Here is a 24,767-nt window from a genome sequence, read left to right as displayed (position 1 = left end):
TTTTTTGACTTTGATGGTGCCACCAAAGCAATCAAGTTAAATAAATGATGGTTAAAACACCACATATCCAGGAAACCAAGTTTTATAATTATTAATCAAACCATTAAAAAACATATAGGTGCACCACTAATCTGAATATCTTGGGGAACGTGTTGAAAACTTGTAGAAAAATTAACTAAATGTACAGGCTGGGCATACAGTAGGTATAGACTGAGCATTGTGTGTAATTGTATGCCATAAATGTAATAAATGAAATAAAACAAATGGTTAAACTGATCCCACTCTGTTAAAAGGATTTGAACATTAGTTATGGAGTGCAATCCACTTAATTTCTTTATCAGATTGATTTGGCAAGGTTGACCCGCTGCAAGCTTTGCAGAAAGTCTGCCTACAATGTTTTGTATATAGCATGAAGAATAAAGCGTTTAGAAGCTTTGGCAATTAAATGCCCCCATGGAGATTGAGAGCCCATTACTGCTGTATATAAATCAACTGAAGTAGAAGAAAATTTGGCTTGATTGCAATTAAACCGAATGGATATGGAGATATAAAACATCTCATTGTATTAGATCCATAGCTCCTCGTAACAGGTTATGCACATGTGACTGATGGTGACTGAAGTGTGTATGCTTTCGGCATGCTGTGCGCAAGCAATCAAGTGTAACATCAGCTGAGACAGGCTCACCTAGCGATATGTCAGATGTGGCACGAGGAGCAGCAGGTTTGTGGGCACACGTGCAGTAGATGCTAGGCCTGCTTGTGCTCACTGAATGCATGTTAGTATCTGATGGCCTGCTTCTCTATGCTTGGCTGCCTGGCTCTCTCTCTCCCACTGGCCACCTGTCTCTGGACCAAACCCAGAGAAGCTGCAAGTGGGAGAGAGTGGAAACTCTGGGGTCAGTAACAGCAACAATAATGCAACAGGCTCCTTAATCAGATCTCGTAGAAAAACATGAATTTTATTGTCCATGCAATGAAAGTCAGTGGAGACCAGTGTCATTTTGGTAAACCACTGACTTTGACTGCATGGACAAAAATACTTGAAACATACTTAAAATATCTGCTTTTGTGTTCTCCAGAAGAAAGTAAGTCATACATGGGTGAGTTTTTTGTTGGAACTATGGATTTGGGAAACACCAAATTGTAAAACTATTTGGTAATGATGGAACTTGCGCCCATGGTTGTGTAATTAAATCATTTTCATTTTCAAGGTAAACTATCCCTTTAAACTGACCACAATGTGTTTCCAGAATGCTAATTAACTTGAAATTATTGATTCATAAATAGACGGAAACATTCACACACAAACAGGAAGTTTTTAATCCACTCTCAGCCATATGCATAAATACACACAGACACACACATGCACAAGCACACCATTTAGCCATCCTTATAAGTAACTGCTTCAGTTTCCACTTGGCACTTGCCACCATCTCTGCTGCCCAGTACCCAACACAGTGGCATCTATTCATTCAAATCTGCTTTTCTACACTGGGATTGCAACTCATAGAGAAGATTTCGCAACAAAGAAAAGAGAAATCTCATAAAGGACCTTGCTATATTAATCACAAGGGGAAGATAAGCTGGATTCAGACTGAGCAATGCACGGTCTACAAGAAGAAACATGTTTGGAACAATGGCTAAATGTTAACGTGTTTCAAGACCTAACATGTAATAATTATAATTTGAATTTGTCACATTCAGGCTTCTGTGTTTAGATTCAGTGATTTCAGTTTAATGGCAATAAACAGGTCCTTTTCATTGAATTTACTTCATAAAATAAAGATTAAATGAACATTCCCATAAAGTCACAATGAAACAGAAACAGACAGATATTTTTTTTCTTATTGTGACATGTATAAGTGAAACCAACAAGGCTATCAAAAAAGGGAGGTCGAAATTTGTTGATGGACTGAGACAAATCTGTATTTGAGCTTGCAGTCAATTGTATGAAATGGGGCAATTTTTTTAACAGACACAATGATTAGAGAACTCCAGCATACATCGCAAGAGAGACATCTGTCGTTTAACCAGAAAATTATGTTAATTAAAAAAAATGACAAGGTCAAAAATGAAACGCATGCATGGACTAATCATTTACAAGAAGACTAACAACTTTCATTTAGAAAATAGATGTGAAAACAGATACATGCAGATTTTAAGTTGCAATATATAAATATAGTCATGACTAAAGGGGCTTCCTGTCGCTCTGCAGCAACATTCACTATTTGTGACTCTCTACAGATAAAATAGTAACACTATAATTAAGCATCAGTTAAAGTTATGTGCTTTTGAGAGCATATTGTCATGAAGGCCCCAATTGTGTCTGTTAAGAATTTCTTGAGCTATTCATTAATGTGACATTAATTCGTTAATGTGACAGTATGCAGTGAACATATTTGAACGTAAGCCTGCACGACATGCAATGGTACCATAAAAGTGAAATGCAGTGTGAAGGCAAAGCGTTTATGTATATACTTCCCATAATGTGTTGTTCTCTTGAAATGACTCACTCTTCCATGTTTTTTCAAGCCCATTTATCTTCTCAGCACTTGGCTCTTCTCTTGTGAAACATGCAGAACTGTGCCACTTCAAAGAAGGGAAGCCTTATCTGCCACAGAACATTCCAGTTCTTTATTAGAGTTCTCATACCTTGAGCATTTCTAGGCAAGTCAAGGCAAGTCTACACAGGGTCAGACACCGCAGAACACCTCTTTACAGGAACTACACTGTGGATTTCTCCTCTTAAGGGCAAATGTTGAGAAATGCGAGGTACGCTCAGGTCTGTTCAATTCAGGAGTCTTCATCAAAGGGTTTGTGGGAGTGGATACTGAGGCCAGAGCAGGTGTCTGGGTGTAGATGTCCGCCTGTGTAACTGGAGGTTGTGTCGTCATTAATTTATGAAGCCTGACAATGCTGGAGGGGATAGAGTTGGTTTTCAAGGGTGTATGAGGATGTTAAGCTCTACAAGAATGTACAGTGGTGGTTTCAGATGGTAATGCCAAGGTACTAAATGATTAAATATTCACATAGCATATTTACATACTCATCTCACCATGGTACTAAATGATTAAAATATTTGTGTAGTATGGCGTTTTCATACTACTCCAAGAATACCATGATACAGAGTCTCAAAAATATGGAGCCCCACTTATGTCATGCAGGGGACTAAAATAAAGTATCATGTCCATGAATTACGAATTTGTTCCTTTAACTTATTCATTTGTTCCCTTGCTTTAGGTACATTGTGGTCACATTATACTAATTTGTTTCCTCTTTTTATTTAAATCATGGCCATGACTTACAGTAACTAAATGTATTGTATTTACATGCTGCTACTTTAAGAATATTAAGATACAAATTCTCAATGTACCCATCACTTGACATCTTGACGTTGTAAGAGTCTATTAATGTTATTAAGCTCGTTTGTGTCCAATAGCAATGTGGGCCGTTAAAAAAACAGCATAATGCTTTCGCCCCTGAGTTCGGTAAAGATTTACAGACAGATGTTGTTGGATTCGTGCAGTTTCTTAAGTGCTCTGTTACACTTAGATTGAAAAGCTGTACTCAGCATTTCTCAGAGCCCAACTCTGGATTAAACTGTTGGCAAAAAGCAAGTCAAGGGCTTGCAGAAATGACGTAAAGGGGAGATAAGGCCGGAGCATGAAAGAGCTTAGTTCATATCCTAAACTTTATAGTTTTATGGCTAGGAGATAAACACATGCAAAGTGCAGAGTCCAATGGCAATAGCTCTTTCTTTTGAGAGTTTACTGCTTCTGTGTGGCAAATGCAGATTCGACTAAGCATCAGTTTTGATCCCCAGGTGACATAACTTCATGCCATTAAACAATGTCACTACAAATGGAATGAGAGAGAATGGGTGTCACCAAGACATACTGAGTCTTATCTGAATGGAAAAAAAGGGTTGTGTATAGAAGCCAGTTGTTTCCAGGTAACCTGAAAAGCTGGAACATACCTAAGTGACAGTCCTCAACCCAGGTTACACCTCTCAAGTTATACAATACAATGACAGATTTACATGTAAAATAAAGGATATTTATGCTCTCACGGAAGTGAAAAGCTCCTGTTGTTTTTGGGGACTCGGAGACCCCAGGGGTTTATTAAAGGCTCAAATATCATATTTGAAATTGAATAACCAAGTAGTTCTCACTTCAAACAACCTGAAAGGAAACATATAACTTTTGTTTGGGGTCTCAGAGACCTTAAATATAAAAGATGAATAAATGCATTTGATTTGAATTCAAACTGATCCAATGGCATTGATGATTTTTATTTTATTTTATTTGAGGAAAGAAGTATAGAAATATCATAAACATTGCTAAGTATTTTAAGACAAAGTGTTTGAGTGGGTTTGATGGTGCCATATATTTTTGCTTATAGATGACATACTGTACACATATTTAGTTACTTTGTAGTCAAAAGGATAATTCTGACCAGAGAAACATTTCACTTATGTGTAAGATCATATTGACCGTTATTTCAATGCCATATTTCACCAACAATCTAAAATCATTTGACACTATTTCATAACATTAAAGCACATTTTACCACTACTTTTATTACTGTAATGCATACACTGCATATGCACATTATTCTCTTTACAAGAGTTAGTATCTTCAAATAACTGAGGCAATAATGCTGCAGAACTTGTTGCTCACATATCACTACGTGTTTCTTTTGCATGTGTCTGGCGCTCTTTCACTTTCACACATGACTAAAAGTCAGCAGTCTCTTTTTAATATAAATAATATCATATTGAGATAAATTTTAAACACAAATGTACATCTGCACTGATGCTGCATGAACCGCACAAGGCCTGTGTTATCGATACCGGCGCTTCTGTTGAGGTGTGAGGTTATCAAGGATACGCGGGCTGACGTGGGTGATGTAGTGCAGAGAGGGGTCGTCAAAGTTGAATGGAGGGTTGTACTCCTGAATGTACTCAGGCAGCAGATGAGGAATCTTGATGGAGAGAGAAAGAGAGAGAGAGTTAAGATCTAGCATGATACTGTAAATGTCATTGTATGTGTGATCAGGACACTCACTCCAGATTTACATTTAAAAGGATATTTCTGCTCTAATGAAAGTGAGAAGCTCATGCTGTTTTTAGGGACTCAGAGACCCGAAGGCTCAAATATCATACTTGACATTGAAGAACCAAGTAGATAACTCAATAACTCACTTCAAACAACATACAAGGAAACATATTACTTTTGTTTGGCGTCTCAGAGACCTTAAATATCCAAAAGTTCCCTAATAGTAGAAAAGGTTCTTCAGATTATTAAAATATTCTTCACACTAAGAAAAAACTGTTCTTTTTTTTTTCAAAGAACTGCTCACTGAAAGGTTCTTCGTGGAACCAAAAGCGCTTGCTACAGAAACGGCCTTTATTTTTATGAGTGTATACTATGTTGAACACATTTCTAAAAAGACCATATCTGCTTTGTGTCACAAAAGAACTGTACTATGCATTAACACCTAGAATTCATTCCTAAAGCCAGAATAAGGGTGTTAATGAAGAAATAGGCCGCAGGGTTTTAAAACAGATAGAAAAATGTGTTTCAGTGAAAATGAAAGCAAAGAGACGGTAGTAGGTGAAGGGATGATGGGGAAAATAACTGAAAGGTTTATGACAACAATTAGTTTAGGAGAGGGTGGGAAGGGAGAGTGATAAGGATGATGAAGAGAAGTGCTGTGGTATAAAGAAAGGGAGAAAGGTAAGTGTATGTATGGCTGCTGCCCTGCCCTTGACCCCCTCTCCCTGTGTGGGCCTTCCTCTGCAGTGCTGCAAACAACTCTGATGATCTCATCTTGCAGGCCCCACCACACACACACACACACACACATTGCACAGAGAGAAGTGAAGGTGTCTGCCTGGTGCCTCTTGTGATTGACTGTCTGCTTTCCATAATACAGAAAGATGCTGCTGCCTCCCAGTGGTGAAAAGTACATAGTACACTTCCACAACACTAATATTTAAACATTTATTCTGTGCATACAACATGCAACCATTTACAGTGGAGACGAAAAGTCTGAGACCATCAACCCTGTACTTAAAACGCAATTTATTCCTTTGCAAAAAAAAAAAAAAAAATAATTCTGAGACCAGCAGCCATGCATATATAATTGTAATTTATTCCAAAGCTGAATTTTCAGTATTATTATTCCAGTTTTCAGTGTCACATGATCCTTCAAAATCATTCTAATATGTTGATTTGCTGCTCAAGAAACCTTTCTTATTATTATCAGTGTTGAAAACAGATGTGCTGCTTAATATTTTTGTGGAAACCCTGATATAGCAGAATGCAAGTATTAATTTAAGACATTAAAAAAAAAAAAATTACATTTTGCTCAGATTGTTATATAGGAAAAGAATGAAAAAGTAGAAATATATTCACTGGTGGTCTCATACTTTTAGAACCCACTGCATGCTGTAAAAATCATGTTTCCTCACACATTCAGTTTGAAAAAGGAACTATCTAGTATCCAGAAGTTATTTTTATTAAATTTTATTTGAGGAAAAAGTACTAGTGGGTATAGAAATATCATAATCATGCTAAGTATTTTAAGACAAAGTGTTTGAGTGGGTTTGATGGTGCCATATGTTTGCTTATAGACAACAAACTGTACACACATTCAGTTGCTTTGCTTAAAAGAGGATAATTCTGACCAGAGATACATTTCACTTATGTGTAAGATCTTATTGACCGTTATTTCAAATTCCTTGAAGAATGCCATATTGCACCCCATAAAACTAAGGGGGGAAATGTATTATAGAACCATTTTTTCATAACATTAAAGAACATTTTACCACTATTTTTCTTACTATAATGCACCCAGACCTTATAAAATTTATAGTAGTCCTAAAACGTGCCTAATTTTTCTAAAATTTAACCATATTTCCAGCAATAGCTGCAACTGGTGTTCATATGCTTCTACTCTTGCATTAACATGTTTAAACAGTAGCTTTGTTTTATAAGGTCAGTGCCAGAGAAGTGCAACTAATGCGTGTCAACTGATAATTTTGTTAAGAACACTGCATATGTACATTATTTTCTTCACAAGAGTTAGCATCTTCAAATAACTGAGGCAATCGCTCCATGTTTCTTTTGCATGTGTCTGGCGCTCTTTCACTTTCACACATGACTAAAAGTCAGTTTGTTTAATATAAATAATATCATATTGAGATAAATTTTAAACACAAATGTACATCTGCACTGATGCTGCATGAACCGCACAAGGCCTGTGTTATCGATACCGGCGCTTCTGTTGAGGTGTGAGGTTATCAAGGATACGCGGGCTGACGTGGGTGATGTAGTGCAGAGAGGGGTCGTCAAAGTTGAACGGAGGGTTGTACTCCTTAATGTACTCTGGCAGCAGATGAGGAATACTTGATGGAGAGAGAAAGAGAGAGAGAGTTAAGATCTAGCATGTAACCATCCAGATACTGAAAATGCTATTGCATGTGTGATTAGGATACTCACTCCCCAGAGATGGTTTTCTTGCGCGAGCAGCAGCAGAAGCAGGCGAGGGCCGCCAGCAACAGCAGCAACAGGAGGGGAATACCAATGCCCAGGACCAGCCCCAAAATTAGTGACTTCTTATCCTCCATAGTCTGAGCACCTGACACGTCTGTGCGGTTAACGCTGTTCCAGTCTGAGGTAGAGGAGAAAAAAAAAAATGTAAAGACCAGACTCACAGATCATGAACACTGTTTTCTGGTGATGCTCTTACCTAATATGCATGACTGTGATTCTTCCTTTAGATCAGTGCCATTGCACACACACCTGTAGCCCCCATAGGTGTTGACACACTGGGCTCTTTTTGAACACGGAGCCTCATTTGTCTTACATTCATCAAGGTCTAAAGAAAACAAGGAATACAAATTCTAAAGACAAGGAGTGCAACTTAAGAATTCATAAGCACAGTGGAACTAGAGGTTAATGTCTTATATGTAACAGTTAATTTGCGTTCCCCAAATATAATTGTTTGAAAAGCACTTCAAGAGAGCTGATATTCAGTAAAACAGCACTGATGCTTTCACTGTTTATACTGTCTGTTGTCTGTGTGTGTGTTGGTGGTGGGGATTTTGCATCGAGTCTTACTGCAGGTTACATTTTTACACCAGTAGGTGGTCTTTATTAGTGAGTCATTGACTTAATCACTCAAGGATTTGTTCAAAAACAGGAACATTCAGGAACAAAACATTGACTGAGTGGGTCATTCACTGAAGGATTCCTTCAAAAACACTGTTTTATTCAGGTACAAAATAAGTGATTTTCTTCCTGAGTGAATAATTGAATCATTCACTCAACGATTCATTCAAAAACACTGATTCATTCAAGAACATTCTTTATGAATGAGTCACCCAGTCATGGAACATATTCATTCAGGGACAAAACAGGTGAGAGAGTCATTAAATCATTAATCAATACTGATTCATTCAGAAACAACTCTACTATCACTTGCTCTACTATCACATGCAGTTGCTGGTTTTGTTTCAAATAGATTTTATTGGTAGAGCAAAAATAGACAAAAATAATTGTTGCTCTTAATATCAGGTTTGATCACACACACACTTTAGATCATATATAAAGCTGTGATTGGCCAATCAAAATCAAGCATTACACCCAGTCGTTTATTAAGCGAATATAAAATATTATAGTAAATTTTCTTACCATCCACAAATGCTGAACGGATGCCGTAGTACTGACTGACTCGGGTCAGGTAGTCCATGACATACCAGTGCGGCGTGTCACTGGACACATTGATCCTGTACTCATTCTGCCTGCCTGCTGATGGTGAATCAGGAGCTATAGCAGTGGCGTTGTAGAACTTGTTCTGGAAACCCATTGACAGGATCTCCTGCAGCTGTAGAGAATGTAGAAGTTAATGTGACCTGTAGTGTTAATGACATGCCATGTCTGAATTTATCTGACATCTTCACATCTCAGATACATGCACTGACCTTACTCAGTCCTGGTGCTGACGTCTGCTTTCCCCAGCCCATGGACACATTAAAAATATTCCATCCTGAAGAAAAAAAAATACATTTTTGTTGGTATCTCCTAAAATGGACTAAAATGGAATGAAAAAAAAAGGTTTTTTTTTTTCGAACAAATCACGCCATAATGAAACCTATATCCTTCAAAACAATTAAATAAACAGTCTCACCTGTGGGATTAGCAGATTCACCTAAAAAAATAAAAATAAAATGAAAAATAAATATACCAGTCAATCGTGCTATGAAGCAATTGGTTTAACTGATTGAAAGATTCAAAATCTTTGTTTCTTCAGTCAGTTACCTTCGTACAGTAAATGTAAAGTTGAAGTCATGTTGATCAGCTGTGAGTAAAACCACTTACCGCATCCGTCAGTGTCTCTGGTCTTCTGATAACGGCAAGAGCAGCGCACTGATCCCGGCATGTTCACACATTCAAATTTAGCATTTGGACAGGCTGAGGGGTCCAGACACTCATCAATATCTGTGGGTGAAATAAAGCATGCGTGACTGCAAGTGTGTCTCAGAGAGTGACTGTTAGCATGTGCATTCTTGTTGCATACCTTTGCACTCTTTTCCATCGCCACTGTAGCCATGCTTACATTTACATGTGTAATTGTAGCCGGTGCTGGTGCAGTCTGCCATCTCATGACAAGGGAAGGGGAACGGAGGGAGGCAGAAGTCTGTGGGACATGGTTAGACAAACTTTGTTTATGACTATTATGGCTCTAAAATCTGCATTTGAAACTGTTGCAATAAAACAGCAAAATAAGTGTGCCTTTTAAATAAATACTGACCATTTTCTAAGCACTTGTATCCTTGTTTGCCCTGGTATACAGTGGGAGGAGGGCACGGTCCACATGTGAAGAGGTCTCCTTCTTTCTGTCTTATGCATTCCACACCAGGAAAACAGGGCTTGCCTTTACACACATCTGCTCTGTTATCACAGTACTTGCCACTGAAACCCAGTGGACAGAGACATCCTACAACCTAGATGTAGACCAACAGAAAAACATGTTTGTCTTTGTTCAGGAAGCATTACATGCCATTATACACAACACCACTGTACACAACTGAACACTGATTAACAAAATTCACCTTGTGACTTAATTTACACTTAAATTAATTTAAATTATTAAATTAAAATGCATTAAAATAGAAATAAATTACATATTAAAATAGAAAAAAATATTTTAAATTAAAATATTACTGCATTTTTGTAGATTTACTGTATTTTCCCAACTGGTGCTTTCATCACAACCAATTTAAATCTAAAGTTTTTCTGCATGCTTACCTGAAACTTTCCCTGCAGATGGTTCTCCACCACACTGTTGTACTGGCAGCTTCCTCCATTCATACAGTTACAGAGCTGCAGAACCGGGGTGATCACAGAACTGGATGTTTGATCGCTCACTTGAATTGTCAGATTGACTGGCTGAATACCAGAAGGGGTCCACACGAGGACACCATCACCTTCAGGGCACAAATAAACCAATCGTGAAAAATTAATGCACTACAATGTATAGCATGGCATTCGTTTTTCAGGCTTTAGAGTTAACAGAGGATTATGCTTTAGCTATAGATCTATCAGATGATCTCAGTGACATGTGCTTATTACATTGTAAGCAGGCTAAGTTTATAAATAGGATGCTTTGCAGTAAATCTTACTGCTGCCGATGGTGACCCGTGGAGAGCGTGGTAAGCCCAGGGAGAAGGTGATTTGGTCTCTGTTTGGATCCTGAGCCTTGAACTGAACTCTAACTGTACTATTGACTCTACACATGATAACAAATGGCTCTTCCACAATGGGCGGCAGGTTTCCTGTTGAACACAAGCAAAAGCAAAGGGAGGGAGCTGTTAATATGTCCTAGAGACAGTGAGTGAGTGAGTGAATGTACAATTATACCGTGACTACTAAGAGGAATATTTTATCACTCACAATTATTACACACAAATTAGAAGAATTTAATATGAGTTCATGAGCTCATATAGCGATCTCTTTTCTAATCTTGGCAAATCTGAGCACAAGTTTGAAACATTGTTAAGGTGCCTTTTTTTTCAGGAGGATAATCTAAGATGCAGCATTACAGACATAAGCGAACTCCCAATTTGCTGTCCAATTAATCTCATTAAAAACAGCTGACATTAAAATAAATTTCAGTTTAAAATAGATTCATATAGAAAACAGTTATTTCAAATAGTACTAATTATCCACAATATTGCTGTTTTTACTGTATTTTAAAAAATGCAGCCTTGGTGAGCATAAGAGACCAAATGAAAGTTCAAAAACATTCAATTATTTTACTGGCCCCAAGCTTTTGAACGGTAGTGTATTTTTCGTTTATTTAAGTTTTAATTTAGGTCAAGATATTTTCGTGCATTAGATGAAGGTCAGTTGATGTGGATGATCAGCTAACCATAGATTTGTGCTCGGCTCTGAAGTTGCTGCTGGTCTTTCTGAACATCCTGGCCAAGGTTGGTGTTTCCTGTGGCCAGGATGTCATGCACACACTGCATGCTGCCCTGGCAGGTCTGACTGTGTCTGGCCAGCACGTCTGGGCTCACTGAGGACATCAGCTGCTCTGTCATGACAGGACTGAACGGAGCACTAGGAGGCTCTGACAGCAGAAGACTCTCAGGAACAGGAACAGCCCCTGTGGGAAACAATCAGACACAGAAGAAACGGTAAATACAGTGACCAGTAAAGAAATCTTAAAGGAACACAGTTTTCCTATGACACTGTTTCCTATTTTACCTTTACACTGTTATTTACTTGGCAGTCTATGGGACAGTCACAAGCCTCCCTGTTTTCATCCAAAATATCTTAAATTGTGTTCCGAAGACGAACAAAGCTTTTACGGGTTTGGAACGACATGGGGGTATGTGGTTAATGAAAAAATGTTCATTTTGGGGTGAAGTATCCCTTTAATATGTGCTTTATAAGTACTAATAAACAGCCAATATACTAGTAATATGCAAGCTAAAAAGCAACTGGTTACTTGTGAGAACTGGACCTTAAAATAAAGTGTTACAGTTTCTACAATATTTAACATTTTCTCACTAAAAGCCTACTGAATCCAGCTGAAGAGTACACGCACATGACTGTCCAAAGGGAAGCAGACTCTGTTCAGAGGGGACGTTGTTATTCAGAAAAGGCACCATACGGCCATTGGAAAGCAGGAAGTCATCTGTCCTGTTGGAGCTCCAGAGTCCCAGTAAACCCAGTGTACGGTTGTAGAACCTCTGTGGGATCTCCACCAGAGAGCTCAGCCTCCCGGCATCACCTCTCCACACGATCACATTCAGGCCCTCGCCGTACACCACTGCGCAGCGGCTCACAGAGGTACAGCGCACCGCAAAGCCCCGCACATTTACGTGCACCACTCCTGTCAAAACATCAATGGGCGCTCGGTAACATCAGAAATCGCATACTTCCCTACTCAACAAACACAAAACATTTTTACAACTTTTCACAATGTTGTATTTTGGTTGCAGTTAGTTAATGTTGCACTACAACATTTTAAAAACGTTTAGTAATGTAACCAAATTAAAACGTTTTAGAAACATTGAGAAAATACCAACATGGTATGCTTTTAATTAGTCACTAAATAAATAAATCAATAATAATAATATTATGTAAATATCATGTTTGTCTACAATGAAAAAAAAGTGCAATTATTATTTTATAATAATTATATTGCAATCAAATTTTTATGACGTAGTTGTGTTTGCTGGGTACTATACAGTAGGCAAAAAACAGCATGTGAAAGGAGCAATATGTCCGAATTCACAGTATTCATAAAACAGTTGCTGAAATGCCAAGATGACGTACTATTTCCCACAAGATTCTGAAGTGTACATCTGAATGAGACTAAATTGATACTATCCCATGAGGCCACAGGGGAGGATTTGTGAATGGCAGTGACGCAAAGCAACTGACGCTGTTAGGTTCCCCGACTATGGCAACATGGCGAATGTAGTCCGGATCAAATTCATTCTACACACATTTATAGTATATATACAACACAGGTTTTTTGAATGGTCACAAAGTAATTACAAAAAAAAAGTACCTACGTACTTAGAGAGTAGGCCTAAACATTTTCAGATACAATTAAGATGTAATGGCTTTTTAAAACATTCCATTTAGTGTTTTAGGTCTGTTAATTATTTATTTTTCATTAAGGTTTTATATACAACCAGTCAAAGGTGGTTTGTGCATATGAAATTCTTTACAAAACTAAGACTTAAATGGATGAGTTGTATCGGATAGTGAAAAAGAGAAAACCCACTGAACAAGAGCATGGAAACATGAAGATTCCTTTAAAACTATTTTAAATAAAAAACCCAGGATGCTTATAGTATGCCATATGCCCATTTGTGTTATTTCATAGGTATGATAAATTATTATTCTAAAATATGTGAAACAGTAATAATAGAGGACAAGGTTTTCTTTGACTAGTGTTGTAAATAGGAGGACAACATCATTATTTCTTTGCTTGAGCATGTTAAACCTTGAAAATCTTCTTACCAACAGACACAGGAATGACCTCATCATTAACCAAGACCTTAAGTCCATCACCAGATTCGGCACATTGCCACTCCACCTTTCGAGAAATCATTTAACAACCTTTACATTGTAGACACACTCATTTATGCACATAGATCTACACTATATTTTATCTGAGATGTCAGACTCACCTTTCCAGCACCCTGATAGTAGGCGGCTAATCGTACCAGAGCAGGCACCAGTTTGGGCTGCTGGTTGACCACTAGAACTGCTGTTTGTCCCTGCAAGGTGAAGATGTTTGATCCCGTGCTGGAGGAGAGACGGACGATAACGTACTCCCCCAAGCCTTTGAAGGTATACTCACTCCCGTCAAAGGTAATAAAGTGGAGACTGCCATATACCATGCCTGGATGAATGCAGAGAGTGCAACAGAGACTCTTTAAAGATCATTGCTTGTCAATATGAACTTCAGATTATATATTTTATAGTAAATCAAGCAGTAGCCATTAGGGCTGTAAAAATGATCAAATCTGACAACGAAAATGCAATGCCTAAATTACATAATGTATGATAATGATACACAGTATATAGGAACCATATCAGTTATGCATACTCATTTGCCCTTTATTTACATTTAGATTACCTTTACTGTTGTCTAAGTTAAATATGCAAAGTATAAATGTAATCTTTAACAAAGCTCAAAATTAATATCCATATTTCATACTGTGCATTTAATTTTGTGATGCCTGTAGCATTTAAAATGACTGATTTTAGTTTTAAAGGTTTTATTTTTAATTTTATGTGGATTTCATACACTGAAAAACATTTGGTGTAGAATTTACTTAATTTTCACTCAGAAATTGCTAGTAAATTTCACTAATACTTATGAAGAAATTATAATAATGTACTGAATGTGATTTTTTGAAGTAGAAAGACTGAAATAGTACTTTCTTGTAAAATGTATTCCAAAAATATTTGATTTGTTTATTTATTACAGTAGTATAATATTTTAATATCACTCATTTATCATTTACTGGCCATAGCATGAGAGTAATTATCAGCTTATTGGTATCAGCCTAAATGCAACATCTGTGCACCCAGAATAATAATTTACTATAATAAACAATGTATTACATGTTCATTTCTTATCCAAAGTACAATTCTTCACATACTTTCAGATGTTTAAATCCACCAAACTCGGATCCACAATCTAGTTCCAGTGTTGTGCTCCACTATTTGAAAATAACTGTAAATCGCCCCATAATAATTCTAACAGATGTCACCAAATTGTGACCAAATTTCAGATTTCTTGATGCCTTACATGAGTAAGGAATCCTAATAAAATCAAATTGTTTTCAAAGCAAATATTTACACTGCTGGTAGTCATACATAAGGGAGTTGGTGTGACCTAGAGCTCTTACCAATGCCTGGTGCTCCCCTGTTCCCAGGTATACTGCTGTCAGAGCTATTCCAACTGTAACCTTGGCACCGGTCTAGTGGTCTTTTTGCCAAGTACATGTTACACAGAGGAGACTGAACACAGCACCACTGGAAGGGTAAAAGATCCTTGTCTAGTAACAAAGACAGCATGAAAAAAAATATCAGGTTACAGGTTCAACTTACAATGCTTCATAAGAATAAATTATATTTGGAATGGCTTTACCTATATGTAGTTGCATCTTGTCCTCAGTGAAGAACCGTTCACTGTATCCAGCCAGTAGGGGGCCCTCTGGATCATACACACATCTCTTTCCTGCACTTTGTTTGTTAAACAGGATAGACTGAAAGACACGGCCCCTGCTGCCACCCCACCTAAGAGCTCTCAGATCCCTCACTTGTGCCATCTGTTCTGATGGTGGATTCTCAAGGCTAAAAGCCAGGTCCTCCTGTGCTTGAACACGAGTGCAGGGACAAGGTGCCAGTCCTAATGCCCATTCTTTAGGATCTGGCTCATTGAAGGCCCATATCTGGCATTGCCTCTGAGGATCTGAGCTGGCTTCAGGGGAGCCAGTAAGGTCATACACCAGCTGCCCCAGTTTGCCTGTGTTACCCATGACAGTCTGGGGACGATAACGCCCTCCTGGCCTGAATAGGTTGTCCGGTGGCTTTGGAACCTCATTGTGAAAGTTGCTCTTACCATCAGTGTAGCCTATAAGAGCATTATGATTAGTCCTCTGTCCTGGACCCCAGTTCATGTCACTGTAGCGGAGCAGAGCAAATGAACGTAGTCCATCTGTGGTCAGAATGCACTGGAAGGTGTTGGTCTGTGGAGCACGTTAGGATGATTATTGTTAAGATAAGCATTTAAAGGCCTTTAAAACAGGACCTGCTTGCTAGGATAAAAGTATTTTAGCTCTGAAATATCTGTCTCAAGACTACCATGGTTTGTTCCATTCCATTCCGTGTAGCTGTTTTTGAAAACAAGAACGTGTCCTGCATGAACTCCCTGCTAGTCATTGCAAAAACACTTCCCAAGATTTTTCTAACAAAACAAACTAGGACAGAGAGAGGGGGTTTGGGTGTGGACAGCAACACTACACCAAGTCCATAAATATCTAGTCAGAGAAAGGATGTAGCTTTCATATTATGTAAGATGAGACCATAACCTGCAGTTTTTTTCAGTATTGACTACGTTTATGTTCTGTACTGTTCTTTTCCGTCTCCTCATTTGCCTTGCAATGTCATTTTAAATTCATATGTGCTTGGTTGATAGAATGTTGCAAGGTGTGGTTGCCTGGGTGTTCTGGGAATACTGTGGTTTCTTATTGACCCAAGATAGATATGGTAACCAATTTTATCATCTTCCAGGCAAAAATAATAAGTCTATAATAGAAAAATAATAGAACAGGTAATAGCACACCACCATCAAAGTCTGCAGAACAAATGGTGGAGGATGAGTTAGATGCTAAAGATTTTATACTTAGGTTTAGTTTGTTCAGATTACTACTTCTAACTATGAACAATATTAATAATATTAATAGTGATGCTTGCAGTAGCAAACATTCTTAATTATAGCTACTGTTGCACTGGTTCCGTTCATTCATCTAACACTCACCTCAGAGAAGTTGATCTTTTGATAGGACACGGGCAAAACGTGATCCCATGTGATTTTCACTATCCAAGAGGGGGAAAAGGGGGGTTTGCCCCTTTGAGTCTCAAACTGGCTAACATCGTGTGCTGTTCTTTGAAATATTGCCTCAGCATAGATGTCAGATATATTAAGGAGACTGTATTCCTGTTGGACAGAAAGGGAGAATGTTCAAAATTTCCTTCAAGGTAATTACCACAAAAATATATAGTTATACTTCTACAAAAAGGGAAAGTTTTACTTAAGTTCAATATCTCAATATGCACACCATTTGTGTAAACATTGTATAAACATTGTGGCTCTCTCAACCCAACCGTGTCAACACATTGTCTCAACTGGTGGTGTGAGTTTAGAGTGGGACTATATCTGTACAACCAATGGCAGACAGGTGAAATGTTTGTGAAATCTGTTTAAAAACAGTAATTATATTACTGGCACAGCACCTATATAACCAGGTCAAGAAATCACAGAATTTCAACTGCCAAAATAATATTTTTTACATTATTAATACAATATAATAATAATAATAATAAAAACATCATAGTAGAAGCAAGGCTACAAAACGTTGCATTATTTAATAGCATTGCTAACCTGGTATAGCAGTTTTCCATCACCAAGGGTAAGGTCAGCATCATCCCAGAACACAGCCAGCATAGGCTGGCCCTCATTACCATTGAAACCCTCTGGGAATGGAGCAGGGAACAACAGTTTCTCATTCTCAATGACTGATTGGAACTGCACCAAGCCGTTATCTGAAAACTGGAAAAGTTCATTTATGAAAAAACCTTTGAAATATAAACAGAAATACGCCTAACTGTAAGTAGCCACAGTGTTTCCTAGAAAAAAAGCTATTTATGGTATATTAGTTAGGTAATTTCAGATATATTACGCCACTCACCATTAAATTGCTATTAAGACATGAACAGTTAATTGTGTATGCTTACAAACAGTCGTTCATATATTTTGCCGATGAATGGAAAGCCTGCAGGAGGAGTGATGTATGGAGTATTTCCATCTGCCTCTGTCTTTGGCAACCCAGCATCACCTACTTCCTCTCCAAATGGATACAGGTCACTTTCTGTGAAAATATATATATATATAAAAAATGTACCCCATGGGGTCAAGGTTTGGCTGGTTAGCATGGGCATTTAGCCACTGCTGACTACACCATCTGGTCAAGAAACAAACAAACCAAAAAAAACCTTGCTTGATTAGGTTGACCGGTACATAACATAACAAGTTGGCAATCTCTGTCTGGAAAATAAGTTTGAGGTCAATTTAAGTTGATTAAGTTTAAGGTATGACTGGAATCTCAAGTCATATGAGTGTGCATCATTTACTTGCACCAAAATATTTTAGCACCAAAATAGCAAAAGTCAGAGATAGACACAAAGGGACAGAGAAAGAATGAGAAAAAAAATAAATACAGAGGTATTATTTTATACAGAAATGTTGTATTCATGATGGTAATATAATACCCCACCCATTGGCGGCAGCTGTGGGCAGTAGATATTTCCGGTAGAGCAGGCACAGCTGTAAGATCCTATGAAATTGGTGCATGTTCTGTTGCTATAACACATGTCAGGTGAGAGACACTCATTTCGGTCTATGCATCCATCCATTCCATACCCGTTTCTGGTTGAGGCATCCCATCCGTTGCCACACTGGCACTGAAAACTACCTACAGAGTTGTAGCATGTGGCAGCAGGATGGCATCCACCCCTATTGGACTGACATTCATCTAGGTCCACACAAAGAGACCCTAGTGCAATAAGACCTGGTGCACATACACATACATAAGATCCAGGGGTGTTGATGCATTGGCTTGACTTGTGGCAACGTAAGGATGATTGGGAACACTCATCAATGTCTTTGCAGTACGTCCCATTTCCAGTGTAACCTAAGCGACACTGGCATGTATAAGACCCCACTGTGTTCCAGCACCTTGCCAAGGGGTGGCAAGTAGAGTTATTTGCACATTCATTATTGTCGATGCAGGTACCGTTTTCCTCATGATGTCCTGGTGGACAAGAGCACTGGTATGATCCAGGTTTATTGATGCATACCTGATCGGGACGACACATTCTGTTCAAAAGGCATTCATTTATATCTGTACACTTTGGACCCTGAGCCTCAAAACCAGATGCGCATGGACACTGGAAAGAACCTGCTGTGTTTACACAAACAGCATTGGCAGTGCAGGGACGGTCATCTGCTAGGCATTCATCAATGTCTTGACACTCTGTTCTGTTTAGAATGTAACCCAAGTTGCAGTTACATTTATAAGACCCAGGGAAATTGATACATGTAGAGTGAGGTTGACATATGGATTCATTCTTTGATCCTGAACACTCATCTATGTCAAGACACCTAGTGCCATTGCTCCAAAATCCCATATCACAAGCACAGTAAAATGAGCCAATTGTGTTAATGCAAGTTCCATTAGTGCAGAGTGTGGCAAACTCTGGGTTTGAGCACTCATCTATATCCTCACATTGGGTACTACTGGTACCATTAGAGGAGAATCCATGATCACAAAGGCACAGAAATGAACCTTCAGTGTTGACACAGACACTGTGGTTTGAACATGTAGAATTGTTCAGGCATTCATCAACATCCTCACAGACAGTCTGATTTCCTGTATACCCATCCCAGCATTCACAGAAATACCATCCTGCTGTGTTTTGGCAGTTGGAGGCATTTGGGCACTGTGCTTTCCCTGTGGCACATTCATCAACATCCAAACACAGAGAATTGTTAGAGTAAAGGAAACCATTGTTACATGAACAATTATACCCTCCCTCTGTATTGTGGCAGGTGCTGTTGTCTGGGCAAGTAAAGGTTCCTACACTGCACTCATTTATGTCTACACAGTGTGTCCTGTTGTGTTGGTAACCTTCCCAGCAGTCACAATGAAAGGACCCTTCTGTATTGAAACAGTGGGACAACTCTGGGCAAGCTCCTGTTTGTGCACATTCATCTATATCCTGACAGTCTCTACCATTCCCAATAAACCCTTCAATGCAGGAGCAATAGTTTGACCCACGGATGTTTTTGCACTCAGCATGGGTGTTGCATGCATTGGTTACATTTTTACAGTCCCTCTCATTCACACAGGTACCCAAAACATAGACTTGACCAAGGGTGCATGTGCATGTATATGTTCCCGGAAAGTTTTGGCAGGTCATGCTGTTCCCACAGATTGAGGGTGGCAAACACTCATCCACATCCTCACAGGTAAACCCATTTCCTTGGTATCCCTCCATGCACTTGCAAATGTAGGACCCCTCTGTGTTGTTGCACATGGCAAGATGGCTGCAGTTATGAGGCAAAGTTGAGTTTTCAGTACACTCGTCCACATCTTGGCAATCAAACCCAGATCCGGTCATGCCAAAGGGACAGGTACACTTGTAGGTGCCAGGGGAGTTAGTGCAGCTGGCAGCTGGGTGGCATCCTCCATGTTGGGATTGGCACTCATTAATGTCTATAAGTCATCCAAAATGGGACAGGGTCAGGAAAAAAAAATCCCTAAAAGACTGAGAAGAGAGTCCTCAAGCAAGCAAAGAGGTGCAAATATGAATTTTGAATTGGAAGAAAGACTTACCAGAGCAGTTTTTTCCATTACCAGTGAAGCCATTGAGACAGGAACACAGATGACTGCCAATTGTGTTGACACACTGTGCAAACTTGCTGCAGTTATTGACTCCAGATTCACATTCATCCAGATCTGAAAGGTTGGGAAAAGAGTAATGTGAGATGAAAAGATTGAAAGAATACTGCCATTCCCTGGCTAACTGAACCCAGGAACTTTCCTTATGTAAATATAAATAATTTTTATTTTTTATAAATGCATGTGTATTGCACATACCTATGCATTCTGTTCCATTAAGAGTGTAACCCACTTTGCAAATGCAATCAAAGGATCCTGGGTTATTGACACATTGCGTCTCTTTCTTTGGGCACACATTCTCTTCACATTCATCGATGTCTGAGCAAGTGAGTCCATCCCCTTTAAATCCCACATCACACACACACTGGTATTCTGAAGGTGAAGGATGACACAGTCCATGTGGATGGCAGGCAGGATCACATTCACGACTAGGGAGGACACAAGTGTTGTTGTATGCTACTTTGCCATTCAGACAAGAACAGACATATGCTCCAGGGGAATTGACGCACACAGAGATGTCTGGGCAAGTATTATTTGAAAGGACACATTCATCCACGTCTGTACAGGTGGTACCATCTCCTGTAAAGCCCTGGTGGCAAATGCACGAGAAGTCACCAGGATAATTGTAGCAGTTAGCATGTAGATGGCACATTCTCTCAATTGCACATTCATTTATATCCTCACATGTTTTGCCATTTCCTGAGAAGCCATGATTGCAGGTACATGAGAAGGAGCCTGCTAAATTCGAGCATGTGGCATTCTGGTGACAAGGTTTTTGCTGTTCACATTCATCAATATCAGAGCAGTCTAAATCATCAGTGATTCGCCTGAAGCCTGCTTTACACTGGCATGAATATGACCCTTCCATGTTTGAGCACTGCTCATTGATGCCACATGCCTTTTCAGATACCTTGCATTCATCTATGTCCTGACAGATGGTACGATTGATTAGCTCAAAGCCTGAGGGGCAAACGCAAGAGAAAGACCCCTTACTGTTGACACATGTTGCTCTGTTTTTGCAGCCACCGTTATCAACAAGACACTCGTTCACATCTGTGCACTGCGACACACCATCACCTGTGTATCCCACCATACAGCTGCAGTTGTATTTACCTGGTACATTAATACAGAGTGCATTAACATGGCACCGCCTTTCTTTGGCACACTCATCCACATCCTCACATACTAAACCATCACCTTCGAAACCAGCTAGACATGCGCAGATGAATGAACCAGGTAAGTTTTCACAAGAGGCGTAAGCACTGCAATGTCCTGTGGCACATTCATCCACATCCATACACTGGGTTTGATTAAAGCTGTAGCCTGACCCACAGTCACAGAAGAATGAGCCTGCAGTGTTGACACATGCAGCGTTGGCTGGGCAAATGTTATTGGTGGTACATTCGTTAATGTCAGTACACTTTGTTCCCGTGCCCAGAAACCCAGGACGGCAAGAGCATTCGTAGCTTCCTAGCAAATTGGTACATATTGCGTTAGGGTCACAGCTGTTCTTTCTGTCACACTCATTAATGTCTACGCACGCCAAGCCATTTCCCACAAATCCTTCAGGACAGGTACAACGATATGAACCTGGTAAGTTTGTACATTCAGCAAATGAGCTGCAGGTGTTGATTTCACATTCATTGATGTCCTCACATGTCTGTCCGTTGCTTTGGTAACCACTGTTGCAGAGGCAGGAGTAAGTTCCTGGCAGGTTCTTGCAACCTTTGTACCCAAAGAAAGCAGAGCACACACCAGGAGTCTCTGAACACTCATCAACGTCAAGGCAGAGATAATTTCCATTGCCTTTGTAGCCTGCATTGCATGTGCACACATAGGAGCCAGGGTTGTTGGTGCACGTGGCATGCCAGTGGCAGATTCCTGGTCTTGCGCACTCATCATCATCATTGCACTGAAATCCATTTCCAGTGAAACCAGACCTGCAACTGCAGTCTCTTCCTCCATCTCTGTTGGTGCAAAGTGCATTGACATGGCAGCCACCATTATTAGTTTGACACTCATTGATATCTTGGCATTGGAAACCATCACCAGAATAACCATTTTGACATGAACAGATGTAACTGCCCAGAGTGTTACTGCAGACTGCTTTTACATGACAGCTGTGTAGACCAGTTGTACACTCATCAATGTCTTGACATTGCAATCCAGTGCCCCTGTACCCCATTCGGCACATGCAGAGAAACTTATCTTCACGTGTTTTGAAGCAGTCTGCATTGGTGTGGCATATGCTCCCTGCAGCTGCACAGTCACTGAGATCTGCAGCTGTGTAGACAGAATGGATAATAGTTGGGTAAGTCTGGCAAAAATTGACTGTATTCTGTATTGTGAGTTGATCAATCATAGAAGACTCTGATCTTGATCATGTTACTGACCTGCAGTTGTTAACCTGAACACAGTACACAGGCAAAGCAGATACAGCAGAAGACTTCTGCAAGAGAAGGTCAACAAATATGAAGTAAAAAAAAAAAAAAAAATATTCACTGTTAGGTTAATGACTCTATGAGCTTTCAAGACTGTGGCAATGACCAATGAGTCGTTGTTTTGCTTACATTTAAATGGATCCAAAACTGTTTCCTCAGAACATGCAAAACCAACATATTGCAATTTTTAATTGTGTCCATGATGATTGTTTAATTTAGATTTTTTTTTAGCTTCACTGAGACAAAAAAAAAAAAAAAAAAAAACAGACTTCAGCCTGTTTTTGTTGAATATAATTATCTTTTGCAGCAAAGCTCTTTTTTGTGTGACTTTTCTATGATTATGACTCACTAAATAGGAAGACAGCTTCTTAGTGTGAGTAATTAGGTGAATTCCTACCCGTCACTTATATGTGTGTATACCTTTACATCTATAGAGTTACATCTATCAAGTTTACCAGTTTACCCATAACAAAAACAAAGGGATTGATTACTTTGTTCTAACAAAGCCCCAAAAGGGATGGACATGCTCAAATGACCTACTCATTCCACCAAAAAATAAGTATATTAGACTCAAAGAAACACATCTTTCTCTAGAAGAAGTCATTTACAGTATACTATCATTTTGTCATCTCCGATATCCATTGTCAACTTTCTCTGCTTTTACTTTTCTAAGTAAATTTCAAGATCATAGTATTTCTGATTATAGCATCACTCCCTAAAGTTGTATTGATTAATTGACTTGATGTTTGGAATGTTCTAATCCAAATATTGATAGGTATCATTGAGAAAAGACAGTGTGAAACAGAGATTCTCAAGTTTGGTAACTGAAGTCAAACATGGATGATGTCCTGAATAGAAAAAAAAATGACAATAAACCATGATCTCTGACTGGGTTACATGCTGAATTACTTCCATGTGGGTCAGATTCAGTCATTGTCTGTCTGATGGAATCTACTGTATAGAAATCCATGTGGTGCATCGGAATCAAATTACATCAAGAACTTACTGGAAAGAACATCCTTCTCAACATCACATCATAGCTGAACATCATAACCCAAAAGATATATTTACCATTACAGATTGGAATTGAAATTACCCTTTAAAACAAGTTTGAGATAAATGCAATATAATTTTTAATCTTCCAGACTGTCCACACCAATAAATCAAATTGAGTTTTCTCAGCTTTCAGAACATACACATTCAGAATACAAATAGCTCATGTGTATCATCTGGAACTCATAGTATGACTAGAGTAAACTGTTATTTGCTCAATTCTGTATTTGTAATCTCAAAATGAATCATGAGAGATAAATTCTAAATCTTATTAGACAGATTTAGTGCTCAGCACTTTTACAGAAACAAGCTAACAAATTCCACTTTTACTGTAAAGGAACCTGACAAACAAAATGCTAAATTAAATCAGTACTTACCGCATATCTCACTGATGGCTGGTTGTCCTATAAGGTGGACATTAGTACACAGAGCAAGTGGGTCCTTCTCAGGATTCGGAAGGTGTGCGACTTACCTTCTCTATTCTTACACTTCTGCCCAAGTTACAACACTTTGTCTTTCCTGGTACAAAGCATAATGACCCATCTCAGCACCTGAGACATCCTAAACCAGCATCATAGGGAACACCCAGATATTCCTGTGATTATGTTTCTCTCTCCTAGTAAGTGTAGTACTCCCATTGGGCTTTAACTCGCCTCGGGGTGTAAAATAAAGGCTGCAACAGTAAAGAGCAGCATTCAGTAGTCAGTGTTTTGTGTTGAGAGTACCTTTACTTCTTACACAAATTCTAGATTATTATTACAAGGGATAGACTGGGACTACAAATCAGCCCTTGATTTATATCGTAGCAGCCCCTGACAGCCCTCTGGTGGATAAGCATCACAAGCATATAATACAAAGTATTTGGTTCAATTTGCATAATATACAGGAAGTGTATTTCTATATTGCCCTTTGTTAGATGTTTTCTCATAATTTAGCTGAAACATAATTAGGTTAGTTTTACTTTTGTCCTATTTTACTGCCTAAAG

At 38.9% G+C, this 24,767-nt stretch overlaps 1 protein-coding gene across 2 annotated transcripts; it reads right to left on the bottom strand.

Annotated features, from left to right (window-relative positions):
• Positions 1–4,284: 4,284 nt before the first annotated feature.
• LOC109090206 (mucin-like protein) lies at positions 4,285–24,535 on the bottom strand. Of its 2 annotated transcripts, none has more exons than XM_042768508.1 (25): positions 24,159–24,535; positions 22,681–22,736; positions 20,486–22,570; positions 20,222–20,344; positions 17,562–17,695; positions 17,209–17,376; positions 16,585–16,764; positions 15,193–15,793; positions 14,951–15,100; positions 13,721–13,935; positions 13,551–13,626; positions 12,121–12,408; positions 11,440–11,676; positions 10,691–10,843; positions 10,317–10,495; positions 9,820–10,012; positions 9,586–9,705; positions 9,387–9,506; positions 9,196–9,216; positions 8,990–9,054; positions 8,700–8,892; positions 7,756–7,884; positions 7,506–7,677; positions 7,280–7,411; positions 4,285–4,983 (listed from the first exon to the last, which is right to left on the bottom strand). In XM_042768508.1, exons 1-25 carry the CDS (start codon positions 24,161–24,163, stop codon positions 4,743–4,745), a joined length of 6,036 nt encoding a protein of 2,011 aa, XP_042624442.1. In that variant the 5' UTR covers positions 24,164–24,535; the 3' UTR covers positions 4,285–4,742. The 2 variants fall into 2 exon arrangements, with proteins under 2 accessions (XP_042624442.1, XP_042624443.1); XM_042768509.1 differs by having other exon boundaries at positions 4,854–4,983; positions 7,232–7,411; positions 24,159–24,534.
• Between the last annotated feature and the right edge of the window lie 232 nt (positions 24,536–24,767).

The sequence above is a fragment of the Cyprinus carpio genome, chromosome A13 (genome assembly GCF_018340385.1).
Source record: "Cyprinus carpio isolate SPL01 chromosome A13, ASM1834038v1, whole genome shotgun sequence".
NCBI classification, from domain to species: Eukaryota; Metazoa; Chordata; class Actinopteri; order Cypriniformes; family Cyprinidae; genus Cyprinus; species Cyprinus carpio.
The sequence above is the reverse complement of the archived record's forward strand: the minus strand, read 5'-3'. Positions and strand labels throughout refer to the sequence as shown.

Coding starts and splice junctions, on each gene's coding strand:
- LOC109090206 (XM_042768508.1), bottom strand. Junction 9,217..9,386: donor CAGAGACACTGACGGATGCG/GTAAGTGGTTTT, acceptor TTATTTTTTTAG/GTGAATCTGCTAATCCCACA. Junction 8,893..8,989: donor CAGCACCAGGACTGAGTAAG/GTCAGTGCATGT, acceptor CATTCTCTACAG/CTGCAGGAGATCCTGTCAAT.